The sequence below is a fragment of the Etheostoma cragini genome, chromosome 11 (assembly GCF_013103735.1).
Source record: "Etheostoma cragini isolate CJK2018 chromosome 11, CSU_Ecrag_1.0, whole genome shotgun sequence".
Classification (NCBI taxonomy): Eukaryota; Metazoa; Chordata; class Actinopteri; order Perciformes; family Percidae; genus Etheostoma; species Etheostoma cragini.
Window position 1 is genome coordinate 22,687,701 of NC_048417.1, and position 19,974 is coordinate 22,707,674.

The window sequence follows — 19,974 nt, forward strand, 5'->3', positions numbered from 1 at the left end:
TCATCCTTTATTGGCCATTATGAATGCCGATACTGATAGTTAGGAAAATGCCATTATATTTCCGGCCGCCAATACATCGGTCTCTATTTCCTTTCATTTATTTTGAATTCTAAAAGCAATGTGTTGTACTTTAGCAGAAGACTGAAAGCAGCAGGAATGCAGAACTGAGAACAGTATGTTATGTTACTTGTGACCGTAACATGTTAAAACTGGTTTGTTTTCAAAGGCAGTGGACCCTGCATCGCTTGAGTGAAATGTGAAAGACCAAAGTGAAAGTAAAGATAAGTGTTTTCAAAGCCCAAGTGCTTTCCACAGTGTCTGTATAATCACACCAAAGAGCAAACCTTTTACGTCAGATGACACTATAAACTTGAGTTTACAGTCAGGCCAATTACAGGCTTTCATCTTGTCAAGGGACCAATTAGACGCCATCATTCAATCAGAGGGAAAATTGCCATGTTATCACTGATACAAATTACAACTGTGTTGACTTGTGTGTCTTTTGGTAGTATTGCCTGCTATATCTGAAATAAATAGCTTTTTTAAAAACATTTTCACTACAGAGTTGCCTAATCTATTGTTTACATGTACAGGAAGTTGACATAACAGTCAATGCTTCAAATAAAGGCAGATGCGTTATGTGCTGGATGTTTCACAAATACATAGAAATAATATGGGTGTGAATGGCATGCCATTTCTCAGAGGTATAGACAAGCTTAAACATGAAACTCTTCTCTTCAGCAAAGAAAATTGGCAAACATAAGTGGTAGCTGCGCTTTTAAGGGAAACCATTTTGTTTTCAACAGCTTTAGCTAAAAACAAGACCAGGGCAGAGTTTTCAGCCATGCTGAAACCAGTACATTGCTTGTTGGAAATCAGGCACAGCAGTCAATCACGTTTTTTCAAATTTGTTTCATTAGTAGGATACATGTGATCTAGGCTTACTAAAGGTAAACAGACAACGCAACAACTAAGGACGATGGAAAGACAAATAGAAGGGGGGAAAATTGTAAGTTAAACATGCAAAAGGTCAAATCGCACCACTAATGTAATGTAATTTGAATAACATGAGGCTCTATCTTGCACCCGGCACCCATGCTTTAAGACCGACCTGTCCAGCACCCACGTCGTTTAAATAACAAATGCACCTGCGCCCATCTGTACGCCCATCTGTTGAATTGCTGGTCTTACAAGGTGTGTTCAGGTACATTCTTGCCATTTTGTTATTCTCATAACACAACTCATTGTGTGTAGGTGGCTTTTTGATGACTCGTGGTCCTTAACTGCTTCTAATTTTAAGTTTTTAGTCTTGATTCCAAAAGGATTTGACTTTGCTTTCTCTGAGCCATACACACTGGCAAACATTTTTTTCTGGACTGCTGTCATAAATAAGACCCCCTCAAACCCTGTTGCCAATTGTCCAATTTGTATTAAAATGTTTTCTTTTACATTTCTTTGACTCGTGCTCATCTTTTTGTGTGATGTTTGTTTCAGCTGGCCTCTTCACCCCAGTAATGTGCCGCCACATTTTTAGCTAAAATCCATCAAAATGACGGACTTTGTTTAAATGTAAAAGAACAACAGTTCTAATAAAAAAAAAACTAATGAATCTCTTAATTTTCTTTGGCCATCTATCAATGTGGCAGTAAGATTGACAGTGTTATCCGCCAGTTGCTGTATTCACAATACATTATTACTAAGTTAAATAGTATATGATTCATTATGATGTCACATCTCAAGGGACTATTCTTAATAAAGAATTCTTCACATTCTTCACAAACAATCTGCTCACGCACTTTCGATTCATGCACAAGCAGATCAGTGTCTTCTCTCCCTCCTGCTTAGCAAATCTACCATCATAATAGCAAAACACCAAGGTCCAAACTAGAATCTGAAGCAATACAAGAGACTAAAAAGAGGCACTCAGTGATATTCAGTTAAGGTATGCAGTCTGTGAAAGCCACTCTCCTTGTCAAGGCAGATCCATGTCCCAAGCTGTTTAAGAGCTGTCTCTTACCATTTGTTGTGAAATGTCAGGTAAATGTTCTGCAGAGACTAGAAAAAGAAGGCATTACCTCATGAGTAAAGCACAGTGAGCATCCCAAATAACTATATTATGACAGTAAGGGAGGCATGTAACATGTGATTAGAAGGTTAGGTTGCTTAAGTTGCTTATGGTCTTCATGTTGTGGGTGTTTAATTAGCTCACCTGGTAGAGTGCACGCACAAATGTAGAGGTTTACTCAGCGACGCGGCGGCGGGTTCGACGGGAACTCCTTCAGTAACCAGGGTATTCCTTCATGTATGGACCTTAACCGGGATAGGATCAGGTTAAGCATCTGCGCATGCTTCAACTGCCCCTCCCCCCTCCACTGGAGTGGTTTTTGAACCGGAAATAATCCATCAGCGCTGTGAGTTGTAGTCGTTGCTATGATACCACACGACAAAACTGCGGTGTCCGATACAGTGCGTCTTTGTCAGCAAAGAGCTTGCGTTTTATGTCCCAGCCGAGGCAGCAGTGGACATCGGGACAACCAATTGCCCATCTTACTTATTACAGATATAATGAGGAGAACAAGTTATCAGTTGAATGGCGACAGCACTGTGCTTTCCTTTTCTGTGACAACAGTGTGTGAACAAAACATTAATTTGTTGAATTTTACTGGCCGGCGGATTTAGGGTCCGCCGGCCAGTCAACCGGAAGAAAAAGCCAGCTGTCTTTTGGCAGATTGATACTAACTGTACCGGAGATAGAGTAACTCCTGTCATTCATCCTTTTCTTTCTTGCTTATGTATACGGGGAGAACTGGTTTAACCCGGTTATTCACTTAACCGGGGTAAGACGCACTGAGAGAATGGATTTTGTGGGAACTCAGCAATAGCTACAGTTTTAATGGTTAGTCTTTTGCATCAATGGACCTTTCAACTCCGTGTATTTTTTTGCTTTGTGCTCCATTCACATGACAGGTTACCTTTCAGGTTTTTGCTTAGAACTTGTAACAATCCAGTTGTGGAGGGAGCAATATCGATTTTACGTTTACATATTTTATTAATTATTAAGCCCTTCATCCATTCATTTCTTTTCTGTAAGGTCTGCAGTTGGTCTGAAATGATTTTGAGATTTGAGAATCATGCGTCCTACACTAGCCCTCAAACTCGCTTTGTTTTTTAACAGTTTGAACCCCACGGCCTGCCAAGGGCAGTCCTTTCCGCCGCCTTCTGTTTTAGAGGAGATAATGATTCTCTTTCACTTCGAATAAGATTGCATTTTCTATCTCTCTCGTCCTCTATTCTTCCCTCACCTTTACCTTTCCATCCCTCGCTCCACCCCACCCCGCACCTCCTCCCGCCAGTGGCCCGCTGCTGGTGGTGGCGATACTCTATCGCTCCGTCACAGCGCAAGCGAGGGATGAGAGACAAATCAAAACCCCCTTATTTCCCCTCAGTCCCTCTCACCGTGCCAGATTGAATTTGAGGTTTTTCATCTTCTTTCTCATCTTTCTCCTTTCCCTGCCTCCCTTGGCGTCCACTCAGATTTACCTGGAACCAAGCTGTCTCACAACTTGATGACGCAGTATCATTTCTGCATGTGTGGAGGGAGATAGTCGTCAGCGCTCACCGGTGATTCTTGTGACTCACTTTTAAATCCACTGCTTCAGTTGTGTGCATTAAAACAAATGGTCAACACCAACATCTATTAAGGATCCTGTCGTATAACGCTCCATGCATGCAAATGTCCAAATTAGTTTTGCAGGCTTTAATGATGATGATTGATTTTCCATTTCCCATTTTCCCTAAGCGATTGTGTTGGCTCGCGGTTTAAATGTCTTCAATATTGCCTTATTGCTAAATGTAGACCAACCACAAGATGCATGTAGATGATATTTGTTTGATAGCACAAGATATTTACATCAGTGGTTCATTCTGTCATTCCTGAATATTCAAAGTGCATAGGTACCGTTTTGCAACAAGTAAAACTTGAGAAATGTATTTCAGACATTGCAGACATTCCTAACTACCTTCAGTAGTAGAATACATATCTTTGTTCCAAAAGGTATATGGATACCTCAACTCAATGCTCGAAGCAGCTTATATACTGTACCTGTGAATCTGTGGAGGGGATTTCAAGAACTGGAACTATACTGTTTTTCTCATTGACCCTGGTGTATTTAAAAAATGATAGAATGATTTTAATAGGGAGCATGAATCTCATGCAGCACAGAAATATGAGCTTTCACTTTTAGTAACAGAATGCAGTGAATGCAATGTTTTTTTTCTGTTTTTTTTCTGAAGCACAGTGACCTTTATGACTGCATATCCATTTACCTCCAGAATTACTTCTCAAGACACACAGACACAAACACGCACACTCATACACTCATTTTACAAATCCGTTGTGGGACTCTCCCTGCTGATTGCACCTGATTTCAGGAACAGTTACAGATTTATGACCAAGGCGGTCTCATCTAAAAAATCAAAACTGACAGCCACATTTGCATTGCGTGCTGATGAGACTACACCGCAGTGTGTATTGGAAGAAGCAAAGGAGGAGCAAGGAGTATACAAGCAAAAGCACAGTCTTGTTTTAAATTTAGTTTAACACTTAGATGGGTTGAATGTAATTCTTTTATCCACAATGGCCCACATCATTAACATGAAGAGACAACAGCCTTTATTTGACAGTGAAAGACCAATTAAAGATGTTAAAACTATTCATTGCCAACAAGTTAAATTCAATAATTTAACATAAAATAATACAGAAACATAAACTGCAGAAGTAACAACCTGTAAGTAGTGTGACTAGTTGTGCGTGCAGTGCCATGGCTTGTGAGTGGGCACCTGCCTCCTGCTACCTGAGAAAAATGACTCTCATCTTCCACTCTGTTGGACCTACTCCCACCCATCCTCCCTTCACCCCACCTTTTCATTTTCAATTATGGGTTGGAATATGAATCTTTAATAGGGTGATAATTGTGCTAGCATATTTGCTGTCACCCACCATTAGCCCAGATTAATTAGCCCATTTAGTTTAGCTTAAGAAAGTGTCTGGCTGAGGAATGGGGCCACTGATGGAAGACGGGTGGAGAGAGGAGTAGAATCAGCACAATCTGTTCTATATCATAATGCCATCTTTCTCCTGCTTTCTCTCTGTCTCTTTGCGTTGATCGCCTCTCTGCCTTTTCCCTCTCTGCTGCTTTAACCCTCTCGTTCTCTCATCTAACTTCCTCTGTCAGTCTGTTTCATCAGTCTGCACTCATCTACCCTGCTCTCAGCAATATTGTTTTGTTGCGCTATGACTTTTTTAAAGTGGTTGGTGGTGGAGCACAATGAGGGAAGTCGTGCAGTTGAAACTTTCGTACAACTAATGATTCTGTAATTAGCAGTGTAGTGTGATCCAGTGGTGCAGCTTTTCCAAGTAAGCCTCTCCTCTAAAAAAAGTATTATTTGGAGATCATTAAATTTAATAACTACTGCATTTCCTGTGCATGAGATGATTCAAATAAAAAACGGAATTTGAAACTTGATAACCAGCAGGCTGTAATGATTATCAAAACTAGCCTAAACCTTATTTTTGACACAAACTCAAACACACTGTTATATGGTTAAATGGATGGTAAATGGACTACATTGATACAGCGCTTACTGCCACTCACTGTCTGCCCAGCACCAAACAACAGACAGACTCAGATAGCAAGTAGCTGGTGAACACGGGAGAATCTAGAAGCTAAAGAGCCAGATATTTCCCTCGGAAGTCAGTGCCAAATACAGAGCTGAGAGGGAATATCAAACTTAAATTCATGAAGTAACCAAAAACAAGACTCAAAAAATGAATGTTGCTCCACCTGTGTGATGTAGGAATGGGCGACTGGTTGTTCCCTTGTTGCCATCAAATGGCCAAAAGAAAGAATGAATGTTTTAAAAGTTCAGCCTTGATGGATGTGGTTTTGACCCCCTGGCATTTTACATCCGGAGAGTGTTGACCAAGTTGACCTTCTTATTCCCCCAGTCATTGTTGGCTTAAACCATGACAAACACTGACCAATACTGTAGCTTCAAGAAGGCTAGAGGAAAAGGTTTGCTACATGTTTGGACTTTTTAATTTAGCCACTCATTTGCGGCTTAGGATTCAACAAATACGTGTAAAATTGCACAAAAAACATACAGTAAAAGGCCTCAGAGATCGGTGTTCATTATCAGTGCAATTGGCAGTATGAGCGAACTTTTTAGATGGCTGGAAATCATTTGATTCTGTGTTGGTGTGAAAAAAATATTGCTTAATGGAGCTTTAATCACACTCTCCACCTTGGAATAAGTCATGTGTGTATGTGTGTGTGGTAATGGAGTAACTTGGCCATGTCACTCGCTGTATATCTCTCAGCAGGCAGTGGGAAATTAGGTCTAATCGGAGGGATATTAAAGTCACAATAGACTGCTCCTGCTATTAAGGCCTGTCAGCCCCAGCCTCCTCTCTCACCTTGATATCTCTGGGTCTCTGAATATTTATAAGCCTACGTCACGGCCTACTTACACTGTGCAATATGTGCAATTTTCTTTGTGTGTGCGTGCCGGTGCATCAAGATACATATCACCGCTGTAGCCACTCAAGGTCTTTGAATGTGTTTACGTGTTTCACTTTGCCCCTGCTTATGCACTCCCCATTTATGTCCTCTGATCCCCAGGTGCAGTGGGGGCAAACCTGCTCTCAGGTCAGAACAAACCTGTGGTCATGGATGTGGATGAGGAGGAGAATATGAGTGAGTTGACTCTGATTTTTCTGTCTGTCTTTCTGTCCGAGCAATAGCTGGTCTCTACTTTTAAATGTCTGCCTGTGTTTTAATTTCCCTCCTTTTCTGTGCACTTGCATGTCTTCCCTTGTTTGGCCTCCTGTTCTTCTTTGATGTGTAATCAGTGTGAACATATTTTGCTCATGTATGTTGCTCAAGTATTAGCATAGTGTTGGCCTAGCCCACATTTCATAGAATAACGTTTAATGCAATACAACAAAACACGTAATGCAAATCTAACCTGAACATACAAATATGTTTCAAAAAGGTATGTCTGAATAACAAAAACTACTGTATATCTGTTGTGTTGTCACCAATTAAATTCCAATAGTTGCTCCATGAGCGTGATGCCAACCATCATATGCCCTTACCTGAATCAAGACACATAAGAGAGCATACACACACAAATACACACAGTTGATTCTACGGAAACTTTTTAAGGAAGAACTAATCATTACATCTGAGAGTTTTCAGGGCATATTGCAGATTCCCTCTACCTCCATTTCTCTCTGAAGAAAATCCTCTTCACTCCTGCGTATTGAACTTTAATTAGACATTTGGTTTGAACTCAGTAACTGAGCTTCAGAAGGCACGGAGCGCCAGGATTGAATGCGTTTCCTCCACACCTTAGCGATTATGAACTCACAATCAAAGAAAGCTGTCATCCTAGCATCCTAACCTGCAAAACAAATGAGCAGTTCCTATTGTAGTGTCATGCTGAGTGTTGTTGTGTTAAGTCAAATAAGCAGAGTAACAAAATGGTCTCTGTTGTCTTTCAAAGCCTGTGAAGCATCTTTCTTACATTTCTGCCAGTCAAAGTATATATTTGAAGATAAAACACACAGCCCAAGCTCACGCAATTTCTTTAATACCAAGGGAAGACCAGAGGAAAACATGATAGAATTTTGAGCTTTTATGTGACAACCTTTACCGTTCTTGAAATTCTTTAATCACATGAACCATTCCATATCAAAAGCACAAAAAACAAGTTTTATGGAAGTTGTATTAAAACATTATTTATTTATTTTTGCGTTATTTGGTTCATGCAACCCTCACAGGGATTTTAAACTCTGACAGATCCAACCACATGGAATATTTTGTATTTGTGTAAATATTGGGTGCTGATTACACAGACGCTAGCATGATAACAACCACGACTGCATGTGTGTGCAATAATTCAGTGCATGGTGTCGTGGCTGTTTCTCTATGGCTGTTGTCCTTTGATCTGGTCTTAGGCTCTGGAGTACTACTGGATATCATCCTATATCATCCTGCAAACAAAGCCACTATACTAGAAAATGAATGGTATCAATTGTAACAGTTTAATTGTGTTCTGTAAAAGAGAAATGGAACTCCAGTGGGCCATTGTATTCACTGTATTTGTCTGAACAGCGCGCTAGGGTTTTTTAGTGTGTGATAATAATTTTTTGTTTGGCTTTTTGCTCCCTATGCCCCACAAATATGACTGTATTAGGAGAGGTATTGCTCACTTGCTCAACATGTGCATTTAATTCAATAGACTTCCCAATTTGCAATAGCTGAAATTTCTATGACTTCTATCCTTTGAAGAGAAATGTAATGAGCTACAGTTCTACATGCTGTATACTTCAAAACAGTTCATTTAGAAAGTCCATGCCCTCATTCAACTTGTACAAATTTACACAACAGCTAAAAGTTCTCAACTTATTCGGCAGCATCTCTGGTGGTTAAAGGTTGTTGGCTGAGATTGTGTTGCTGTCCAACGCACACAGTTCAGCATTTTGATAGATGATAGCTCTTCTTGGCTGTTTTGTGTGCAGTTATGCTGTCCCTCCTTTCCATTGCTTTATTTGCCAAACACCAGAATGCATGCAAGCACCAAAATATATTGCATGTTTTCAGTGCCGATGTTGCTCATGAATTGAAGGATATGCAGTTTGTGTTCTTGATCTTAGGAATAAGTGTCTTTCTTGTTGCCTTTAGACATGTCAGTTGTAGTAACCAGATGGTAACGGCATGTCAGCACATTTCGCAACCTGAAACGCTGTGTTCTCTGACAAGCTCCATGGGGGGGATCTCAGAGGCGCAGGGTCTTATGAATGGCACTTCATTAGATACAGATTTCTTATTCAGATTTTCCTCATTTTAAATACGAGAGTCATTCTTTTTCAAAATCTTATGTAAAAACGGGTAAACAGCATTTTAACCTTCCACCGTGTCACCAGTCAAGACTTTAGGATCCTGCAGTAGGTGGAGTCTTCTCCTTCCGCCTCTTTGATGTATCCTCCTGTTTGCCTGGTTCTCAGCTCCTCCCCCTGCACTCTTCCCCTGCACTCCCTCAACCCAACCTACAATCCCACTCATGCACACTGCGGCCTCTCTTTCTCCTGAGTACCGCAAGGAGTAACCTATCAAGCCTTTGCTGAAGGATGTTATAAATGAAAATTTTTGCCAATATTCCATCCACTTTGCTAACTGGTTTCAGTGATATGTGTTCCCCAGTAGAGTATATTTCAGGACTCGCAGTTTCAAACTGAACATTTAAGATGTACCTAATTTCTCTGTGAGCAATCAAGCGATTAATATTGATAGAGTGGATGAGGAATAGCTCTGTGTGCGTCTGAGTGTTTATATGTGTGCTCGTATTTGTGTGCCTTTTATGTGTGAGGCCCATAACACTGTGCAACCTTTGAAGTGTACACTAGTTGTTGAAAATATATTTCTCCCACTTTACCCTGACCATTAGAATAGCAAGCCTTCATAAGTACAACTTTAATTATACAGATATAATAGGTTAGTTTTAAAATACAATACCATACAACCAAAACATAGTCCAAAAACATCCCTTGACTGTTTTAAATGTTGACCATCTCTAAGAACTCGGCATACATTTAACAACAAGTAGATGTACTGATGATGTTCTACTATTTGTTGTAATGTTAATAGACTGTAGGTTAATATGTTTAATCAAATTAAAAGCCAGCTTATCTTGCTTTGATAGAGGAACACAAATCATTGGTTCAGTTCCAAAGAGTGATAAAGGAATCTATAAATTTTGCATTTACAAGATCCTGCAACGAAGGCGTTGTAAGTTACTCTTTCTGGGCACCGCAGGTTCGAGCAGCACAGATGTTAAGGAAAACCGAAACCTGGACAACGTGTCCTGCAAAGACGGGGTGGGAGTGGCTGAACAGCTCCCCAATGGAAGTGGCCTGGGCAGTCGAAAGCGCCCCCTGGAAGAGGGGAACAATGGACATACACACTCCAAGTTCCGAGCCAAGAAGCGTAAGAAAACACCGGGGCCGGTCCTGCCCAAGAACGCTCTGATGCAGTTGAACGAAATCAAACCGGGTCTACAGTACAAACTGCTGTCTCAGACAGGACCAGTCCATGCTCCAGTTTTTGTCATGACTGTGGAGGTCAATGGACAGATGTTTGAGGGCATGGGCCCAACTAAGAAGAAGGCTAAACTAAATGCAGCTGAAAAAGCACTGCGTTCCTTCGTCCAGTTCCCCAATGCCTCTGAAGCCCACCTGGCCATGGGTCGAACACTGACAGTGAACACAGACTTTACATCTGACCAAGCTGACTTCCCAGACATGCTTTTCAATGGCTTTGAGACACCAGCCGCTCCTGAAGAATCCTTCTATCTAGGCTCTAATGGTAGCAGCTCCTTAAACTTACTAGGGGAGTATCCACTGCCCACACCGCCTGGCAGCAACCTTGTCCAGGCCCCCTTGCCCCCTCCATCGACATTCAGCTCGCCCTCCAGTGGCAAAAACCCAGTCATGATTCTCAATGAGCTCAGGCCAGGCCTCAAATATGACTTTGTCTCAGAGAGTGGGGAGAGTCATGCCAAGAATTTTGTGATGTCAGTAACGGTGGATGCACAGACGTTTGAAGGCTCAGGGCGCAACAAGAAGCTGGCTAAAGCTCGGGCAGCACAGGCCGCCCTCTCAGCTCTCTTCAACATGCAGCTAGACCAGACTCCATCCCGGCAACCCATACCTAGAGAGGGATTGCAGCTTCACCTACCCCAGGTAAGATGTTTCTCTTCTTGTAGAGATTCTCACCAGATCCGAAATTCGACCATTTAATTTATTTCACCAAGATGTTGAACACTTTGGACCACACAATTCATCAGCCGCATGCTTTCTTCAGTAGCGGTGTATTAAAAAGGGTCTACCTTGTTTAAATTTTCTTTTGCGAAGTCACTGACTTTTCAGGTTGACCCAACATCAGTTTACCAGGCCTTGGAAGTATGAATCAATTATGAGTGGTCACATTATTTAGTGAATATAACAAGCCAAAGAAACTTATGTAAGGGGGTTGTGATCTAAGTTACAGCCTGTATCAGGTTTTATAGCATGCATCATGCCTGAAAGCTATTCATAACACACTTTGTCGGCAATAGTTGAAAAAGATTTAACATGTTGGAAGGCCCTTTTCAAAGCTATAATGTGCAATGTAAGGTTTTTTAATTTGAAGACAATCAATATAGCGGTGGGGGGAAAATTGATACAGCATAGTATCGCAATATTTTCAGCGGCAATATTGTATCAATACACAGGCGCCAAGATTTTATTTTTTATTATATATATGTTGGATAGTTTGTCCAATTTTGCAGCAATAAAACTGAAGTGATATGAACAAACTGAGAAATGTATCTTTTCAGATAAAACAAATGTTGACTAAGTTTCCTTTTGGGGACATTATTTGAAGTTGGGACAAATCAGAAGTTGGAAAAAAGGGTAGAAAACTCAATATATCTCAGAATATTGCAATATGTTTAAAATCACAATAATATCATCAGATTCTAGACACCAAAATGGTAATCACTGGAAGTAACTCCCAAAGTTGTGAGATTTTTCTTTTCATTTTTGGGAGAGTAATCCCTCTACTTTTTTATCTTTTTTTTTTAATCAACTTGCTTTTCAAAAGCTGCAATGGCACTTCAGACACATCATTTTCACTATCAAGTTCTGCCTCAATTACGGCTGCTATTGGATCATTTACTTGATCTTGTCAATCATCAGTTGGCTTGAAACAGTAATGAGAATTTCAGGAGAGACGAATATAGCGGAAGTTGAAATCACAAAGACTGCAATGGCTTTTAGAAGTGCAGTGTTCTGTAATCCCCTAAAAGATTTTTTTAACACTACACATTTGATTCAGATCAGATAATCATTGTCATGCAGATAGAAGATGCCAGTCCCTGCTCCATCTCTTACTTCTCCCTAGGTTATGTTCATTTGTAATCTTGGTAAAATACAAAATTGCACCCCCTCTTCCTAAAGAAATGATGGCTGATGATATTATATAATAATAGTATCATTTGGTCACTTACTGCTCAGAGACTTGACAGAAGATGTGGCCAGAACTAAACAAGAAAGCATTGTTTGACATACTCTTTATCCACCTGTCAAACTCTGCTCTTGTATCTTTAAACCCTCATTTACATCAGATGTGCAGGAACGCTAGGTTCTTGCTTTTGATGCCACTGTAGAGGTGACTGTCAGAGCCACACCACTGTGTGGGAGCGAGATAACACAGTTGGCAAAGCTAATCAGCACAGCACACTGTCAGCAGTCCCCTCTCCCAAGCCTTCTTTTTTCTCTTTACTCACTTTCTCCACTTGTCAACTGATTTATCTGACAAGAACCCCATTATAACAATAGTGCCCCCACTAATTGCTCTATTTATTCTCTGCCTCTTGGTATTTAAGTTCTGCAGCCTGTTTCCGTATGGCAAGGAGCTAATGGGGACAAATGGTCGGAGTCCATTGCTGTTGCAAAAAAAAACTTTAGCTTAGTTTTTTGTTTTTTTATAGTTTGAGGGGTTTTGTTGACACTCAAACCATAAAAGTGACCAAAACATATGTTAGTGTACATTGAGACAAAAGTGTTCTTTTACCCAATTCCAAAAGGAAATAAATTTCAGATGTGTGCATTTTTTTGTCTGAGTGATCGGTACTTCCACTTTTTGTCCCCGTAGAGATTAACTCAATCTCAGTCAAGTCATTCCTACACCAGAGAAGACCTTGGCATCGGAAAGTCAAATGATCTAGCTACGAGTGGCTGACTCCAAAGTATAGCAGGAGAGTAATATTAGAATGATCTCTTTAATTCGTGGTCATCCAGCCGTCATCTCTCCTCTTGGTTATCGGCATTTTCCATCACATTAGCAATGGATAAAGAGCCAGCAAGAGAAGGTGGCTGTCCAATAACAAAAGAAGTTCAGTGAAGTTGAAAGTGAAGTTCACTTGAGGTTGCCCCGGAGTTTAGCTTGGTGTTTTGAACCTTGTGGAATGTCGACTAATACTTCGGTCACACCAATGATCCGGTTTACTTGTTGTTGTTTTTTTGCTTCACTGTCAGAAGGGACATGGTAAATTAAAACTGTCATGCCAAACTCAAACAACAGCGTTGCTTAAAAGAGGGTTTGGGATACCTCATGGGGGTCAACCCAGTTTCACTTGTTGCCATTTTGGCGCTGAATGTGAACACTGTGACAGGTACATGGTGCTGTAGGGGAGGATTACATCAGACGCGCTTTGTAAACTGACATATCTGACACAAGCTTGCGTTTTGTGTGGCTGGGTGTATGTACGTGTATGTGTGTGTGATTCCAGGTTCTGGCTGATGCAGTCTCTCGCCTGGTGGTGGATAAGTTCAGCGAGCTGACCGAAAACTTCACCTCCCCCCACGCACGGCGAAAAGTCCTAGCAGGGGTCGTCATGACAACAGGTAGATGCGATGTGGAAAGGTGGTTGGGGCTTTTATGCTTCCAAAAAACGGCACAGACAGTCAATTCTCAAGTATTACTTAAAGGAAAATGTAGGTTGCAAGGCTCATAGAGAAAAGCTGACAATATTTACCGTTTACCGTCAAATTTGCTCCGTCTGGTAATGTTTCCCTGACAAATGAATGGCCTAGCTTATGCAAAAACAGTTATTAGTTAAAAAACTGTTTTGTTTTGAAGTCTATAACCAGTAGAGGAAATGCATTTACTCAAGTACTGCACTGAAGTATTTTAGGTATTTGTTATTAATTGTTGAAAAAGTTGTTACTTTGCCTTTTTACACCTCACTGTTTGTTTAATAAGCTCATCATATATTTTTGCATGTACAGTCTTAATTTAGTGTCCAAATTAGGGTTTTACCCTCAAAACAATATCATAAGCTTAGAAAATATGATGCATTGTTAGACTAGAAAAGCCAACAGTATAATAATTAGTTAATTATCTCCTACAGACATCTTTTATGACATAACTAAAACAAACTCTGCTTTGATGAGTAGTTTGTGTCTGACCAAAACGTTTAAAACTATTTCTTCCTCACTGAAACCACATTAAATAATCAATGTGAATCGCAAAGTATCGTATAATAAAACATTCTATTTGTAAAGCACTTTTAATTGAAAAAACAATCCCCAAGGGCTAATTATCTTTTAAAAGATTTGCTGTGCTGGACACAAGACGTTTCTTCCTACTTCCTTGAAAAAGAAGTTTCCACCTCTACATTTGTGTAAATTGCAAAATGGATCACAATTGGCTTACAAACTGTGTAATGTCACAAAATAATGCTCATACTGTAGGTATACATTTTAAACTGAGATTTAAGGTGAGCACAGAGAAACTCCTTCAGCAGGTGAAGGTGAGAACAGTCACTCTGGTGAGTGAGTATTGACGCTGTATTATAAAAGAATAGAAAATTACCAACGTGCCGACCAGTTTGCAAAGGATTGCCCTCATCAAGGCCAATAAAACACAATTTGGACCAGTGGCATATGTGCAGTATGTACTTTAAGAGTGTGTGTCCATTACCTGATATGTCTCTGTTCCCTCTACCCCAACAGGGACAGATGTGAAGGAAGCACAGGTAATATGTGTCTCCACGGGAACCAAATGCATCAACGGTGAGTACATGAGTGACCGCGGACTGGCACTTAATGACTGCCATGCTGAGATAATCGCCCGACGCTCGCTCATCAGGTACCTCTACACTCAGCTGGAGCTCTTCCTCAGGTCAGTGGACATTGTCACTTCTGTTTAGTTCCTAGTGTTGGGAGGTTACTTGTGTTGATTATTAGGGCTGAATGATTTTCCGCCAGATATTGCCATTACGGATTGATTTGCGATTCGTTAGCTTTTTAAAGTTCACCTTAAGTTCAATATTGTCTGTGTAACAGATAAAATATATCATGGAACATTATAACATAAGACACCAACAAAACTGCTCTGTCTCTTTATGAAAGGAACATAGATATGAATTTAACTATTATTCCAGCATTTATCTTATGGAATAATTATAATAATGAAAAGAGGAATACAAAATATTAACCCAAATGTTACACCAAACATTCAACTAAATATTGCACATTCGATTGATCGCGGCCTTCACAATTAGCTAACCGCATTCTTTCAAATCGTGATTTTGAATTGCAAATGACTCATTGTTCAGCCCTATTGATAATCTGATTATTGTATTTAGACTGCTCTTTGTTGTATCTAATTCCATCCATTTTAAGTTCAGTTAAATGACCCATATTGCTGTTTGTTAGCCCCGAATTAAATTTGCCTCTTGAATCTTCGTCACAACCACAGCAAGGAGGACCAACAGAAGTCGATATTCATGCAGTGTGACAAGGGAGGCTACCGGTTAAAGGAAAACGTTCAGTTCCACCTCTACATCAGCACCTCGCCCTGTGGAGACGCCAGGATCTTCTCTCCACACGAGGCCGGAGTTGAAGGTACACTGCGGTCACAGTGCGTCCGCTCGCTGCCTCACAGCAGCCACAGCTCAGCCGACATGTTTTTAATTTGGTCTGGTCTTAGTTCAAAATTCAGTTTCAACAACAGTGTTGTTGTTGTTTTTTAATTAAATTTGTAGGTTGTCCTCTTATGCTTGGTTTCATTTAATTAGAATTGTATTTCCGAATCCAAATACGCATTACTGACACATTTAAACAAGGCTCTAGTAATTAGAGCTTTTTGTCATTCGCTGTCTGTCTCTATCAGTCTTTCTCCCACCCAGCCCACCCGCACTGTCTGTCTGATTAACCTCCCTCTTACTCTTGTCAAAGTGTTTTCCGTTGCACATGGCAGACTGAATAGAAAACAGCCACATTCAATTAGTCACTAAATAGATGGCGCCTGCTGGTGGAACAGCAGAAACATTGATAACATAATAATAAATAATAGGTCATGCTTTTGTGAAAGCCATTTTTCCATTTTTCTTTTCTTGGAATCTTTGTTGGCTTATGTTGAGGGGCGCTTTGTATATTTTTGCACATTGATAGTCCATGATTTATTCTATACTTAAATGTTTTTTTGTAGGTATCTATTTTTTATATTTGTCTCTTATTGTTTTGTCTCACTCAGACCAAGGAGACAGACATCCCAACCGGAAAGCACGGGGCCAATTAAGGACCAAAATAGAGTCAGGAGAGGGCACCATCCCTGTGAGGTCCAGCAACACCATCCAGACCTGGGACGGGGTGCTGCAGGGGGAGAGGTTACTCACCATGTCCTGCAGTGACAAGATTGCAAGGTAGTTCGGTTCAAACCTAGTTCAGTTATAGCCCTTGCAAAATATGACTGCAGACACTTTTGTGATTTATATTAAAGTAAAAAGGGATAATATGTAGTTAGTATTGTAAACCTTCAGCGTTCAAAGTTGGCACCTCCTCCCCGGCTCGGAGCCAGAGAGAGAATGCAGCTGTGGTCAAGCGAGCTAGAGAGTGAATGAGAGAGCGAGCGCCAAACAATGCAGTGAATCCGAGAAATAAATCTTAATTTCTGATTTTTTTCATGACAGTTATGTTCTGAAGCACAAATAAATACCGCACACCTCTGCGGGAAGGTGCCACACTGCTGGATTATGAGTGAATGCAGAGCTTCAGCCTATCTGTTTTTGTGTGTCTGTGTCAGTTAGACTGGTGCGTTGTTATTGGCTAGGATTTATACACCTACATAGGGCCCAAAGGTTTGCTGATGCCCATAAACGTCCCAGGCACAAAAGCACAAATTTTAAAAATACAGGCTGAGGGCAGGGTTTCTGCAGATACAGACAGCCACATCACTTCAATCCGTACATTAGTACTGCAAAAGTTATAACAAGCAACTGTTTTGTTCTTAAAATTTCACAGAAAATCATTATAGGAGAACTTGAACATTTTGGAAAATGTGTTTATTTACTTTCTTTCTACTTTCATAGCCATATAGTTTCATGATAATCTTTTCATGCATTTTATTTACTCATACTGCAATAAATTGCATTATATCCTCAATTTGTCATTTCAAGCCTGTCATTTTCTCCAGGGAGTTTCAGGGACAGCTGAATTGATGGATCCTCTGTCCCTGGGGCATTTTTGCAGGCAGATCATAGTGTCTTTAGTCTCTGTCCAGGTTCAAGGCAACACTATGCATCCCTTGTGACAAACAATAATACTTCTCCATAACTCTTCTCTCAAGCCCCTTTTTCCTTCTCTTCCTCCTCCTCCTCCTCATCCTCCTCCGTCCAGCATCGTAATACCTTGCCTGAACGCACAGAGTGATTGAACGCTGAGAGTGTATTTGATGAGGGAGATGTCGACTGAGTAGCGGACGCCGTTTGCACTTGTGTTAGAAGTCTTGTTGCCCTTTCAGCGTGTCAGAGCTGGTGCTAGTAATTCAGGTTTGTGATTGGGTTGTCCAAAGTGGAGCGATCCAAGTCAGTAGAGGACAAAATAGGTTGGTAGTCTTACATTTTGTCAAGTGTTGTTGTTTTTGGCCAAGCTTTACTAGATAACCCAGAAAAACATTTAGTTTGAAGTTGATAGAGAGAATCAGAAAATCAATCTGTCACAGTTAAGATAAGGGATTGGTATTATGAGTATATCTCTTCCACCGGGAGGGAAAGACTGCTGTATGCAAGGCGTCTCCCTCTTCCCTCTTTACACAGCTTTTAACAAGGTGAGAAATCTGCTTCCCACCTGCTTCTGTCCCCATGTGAGTGATGAACTTAGCCATGGGTCTGCTATTTAAAGTGCCCATATTAGGAAAAACATAACTTTTTTTTCTGGGACTTGAGGTGTTGTTTTGTGTCTCTGGTGCTTCCACACGCATACAAACTTGGAAAAAAAACTATCTATGCTGTTTTGAGTGAGATACGGTTTCTGAATGTCCTCTGCCTTCATTCTCCTGGTGAGCTGCCACTAGCCGAGACCAGCACATGCTACACTGTTAGACTTTGCTGTAATTTCTACAGTTACTTACCACAAAATGCCCAGTAAAATACAATAATTTTCTTTATGTAAAATATTTAAAGTTGTTTGTACAGCCAATGTCAAATAGTGTGATATATATATTGTGAACCACTTTTATGATAAAACTATGATACAACAATATAATTACAGCATCATTTAGCAAATTGTAATTACAATATGATTACTGTAAGGGTATTATACTGGAAAACTAAGTTACAGTAAGGGTATTTTTACTGGAAAACTAAGTTACAGTAAGGATATTATACTTAAAAACTAAGTTACAGTAAGGGTATTATTACAGTAAAACTAAGTTACAGTAAGGATATTATACTTTAAAAAACATGTACAGTTATGATACTGTAATCGGCACGTTTCCAGTAAGTTACTGTAAATATACAACTAAGGTCTAACAGTGTAGCGCTAGCATGCTAGCTCGTTCTCAATGGCAAAACACCTCTACAACAGCCACTAGTTGAGCATAATCTCCAAAAGAACTACTTCCTGTCCCTGATCTGCAGGTATTCCACAAGTGGCCCTCGTTTAGAAGAAGTCTCCCAGCTAATCCTGACTTGGACTGACCAAAGTTGGAGAAAGTGATCTTACCTAGCTACTGCGCATGTGCAACTCCAAACAAAGATAGTAGAGAAGTGAGATGTCTCACTCTGGAGCTAAACAAGTGAGATGTCTCACTCTGGAGCTAAAATAGAGACCTAAACACAGAAGGTGAAAACAGGATCTGCAGCAATGTGCAGTACAACAAAAATATGTTTTTTTTGGAAAATGAAACCACGTAAACCGATTCTGGTACAACCTCAAAATACACTTATGATCCTGAAAGTAAGCATACTATCGGCATTTTAATGCAGCAACTGACTGGCACACTTTGGCCATTCGTATAAAGTTCTCTCCTTACACAATGTTTTTCACCCCTCCTCCTCTCTCGTTTTCCTTTGATTACATGCCCAACTCCAAAGCTTCAGTGACAACAAGCAGTTCTCTGCCTTTAGTGCTATTTGAATGAGCTCATTAACAAACAGCCAAAGCTCTTATGGGTTATTTAGCTCTGTTTGTCCTTTTTCCTTTTGTCTGTATAACCTACTGACTTGTTTTGACCCTGTTCTTGATATTGAATACGATTTAAAAGAAAAAAAAAAGAAAAGAAATACAGAGATGTTTGACGGGAATGAAACTGAATGCTTTCTGAAAACATACCTCCAGTTGTGTGTGTGCTTGTTTGTGCTTCCTTCTATGTACGGCGTGTGCCTTTTAGAGAGTTTTCAGGTGTGTTTCTGTAACCCCGTTGTGATGAAAAAATGTGTTTGAGTTACTGCACAATTGTATTAGGCTGAATGTGTGCTTCATGCTCTCAGCTATGCAATTTTGAGATTTCATTTTCACACAATATCACACACAGAATATTGCAAATGGAGACGATGGCATCTCTGAGTAGCCTGGGGGCTTATGTTTCCATATTCTTCATTGTTCTGGGTCCATGTTGGTAATTTCACACACTCAACAGTCTGCCTGAAGCAAAAAGAGAGAACGGGAGGAGCTCATCATCACACTGTCAGTGTCTTGTTTTTTTGTTTTGTTTTTAGTGGTCCTTAATAGATAAAGGCTAATCTATATATTTTTTAATATCAACCAATCCAACAAACTATGAATTCATCTTACTAACTTCTAAGATCATTTTATCAATGACAACAATGAGATTATAAAAAGGAAAGAAGTGGCAAATAATGTAACTCCTATTTTTTAAATGTTGGTCCCAATTTGGCAAACTCTATATATAAAAGTAATGATGTACTACTTGAAAGTGGTTGGAACGGGGACGGTAAAGTGGTGCAGTCCATGGTTTTAGGAGAAGTGACTGAAAATGAAATAAGATCAACGGTAGCAAAACACACAAAAGAACAAGACATCAACTGATGTTGATGGGTTGGACATAATTGTAGTGAATAAAA

The 19,974-nt window shown here is 40.2% G+C and overlaps 1 protein-coding gene across 3 annotated transcripts in view; it reads left to right on the forward strand.

Annotated features, from left to right (window-relative positions):
- The window catches only part of adarb1b (adenosine deaminase RNA specific B1b), a 129,264-nt gene that overhangs the window by 96,739 nt on the left and 12,551 nt on the right, over positions 1–19,974 (forward strand). For all 3 annotated transcript variants that reach the window (XM_034884798.1, XM_034884797.1, XM_034884796.1), the window contains 6 exons: positions 6,681–6,755; positions 9,879–10,804; positions 13,396–13,510; positions 14,621–14,789; positions 15,369–15,514; positions 16,146–16,314. In XM_034884798.1, the coding sequence (XP_034740689.1) occupies positions 6,728–6,755; positions 9,879–10,804; positions 13,396–13,510; positions 14,621–14,789; positions 15,369–15,514; positions 16,146–16,314 (1,553 nt within the window). In that variant the 5' untranslated portion in view covers positions 6,681–6,727. The remainder of the gene's footprint in view (positions 1–6,680; positions 6,756–9,878; positions 10,805–13,395; positions 13,511–14,620; positions 14,790–15,368; positions 15,515–16,145; positions 16,315–19,974) is intronic.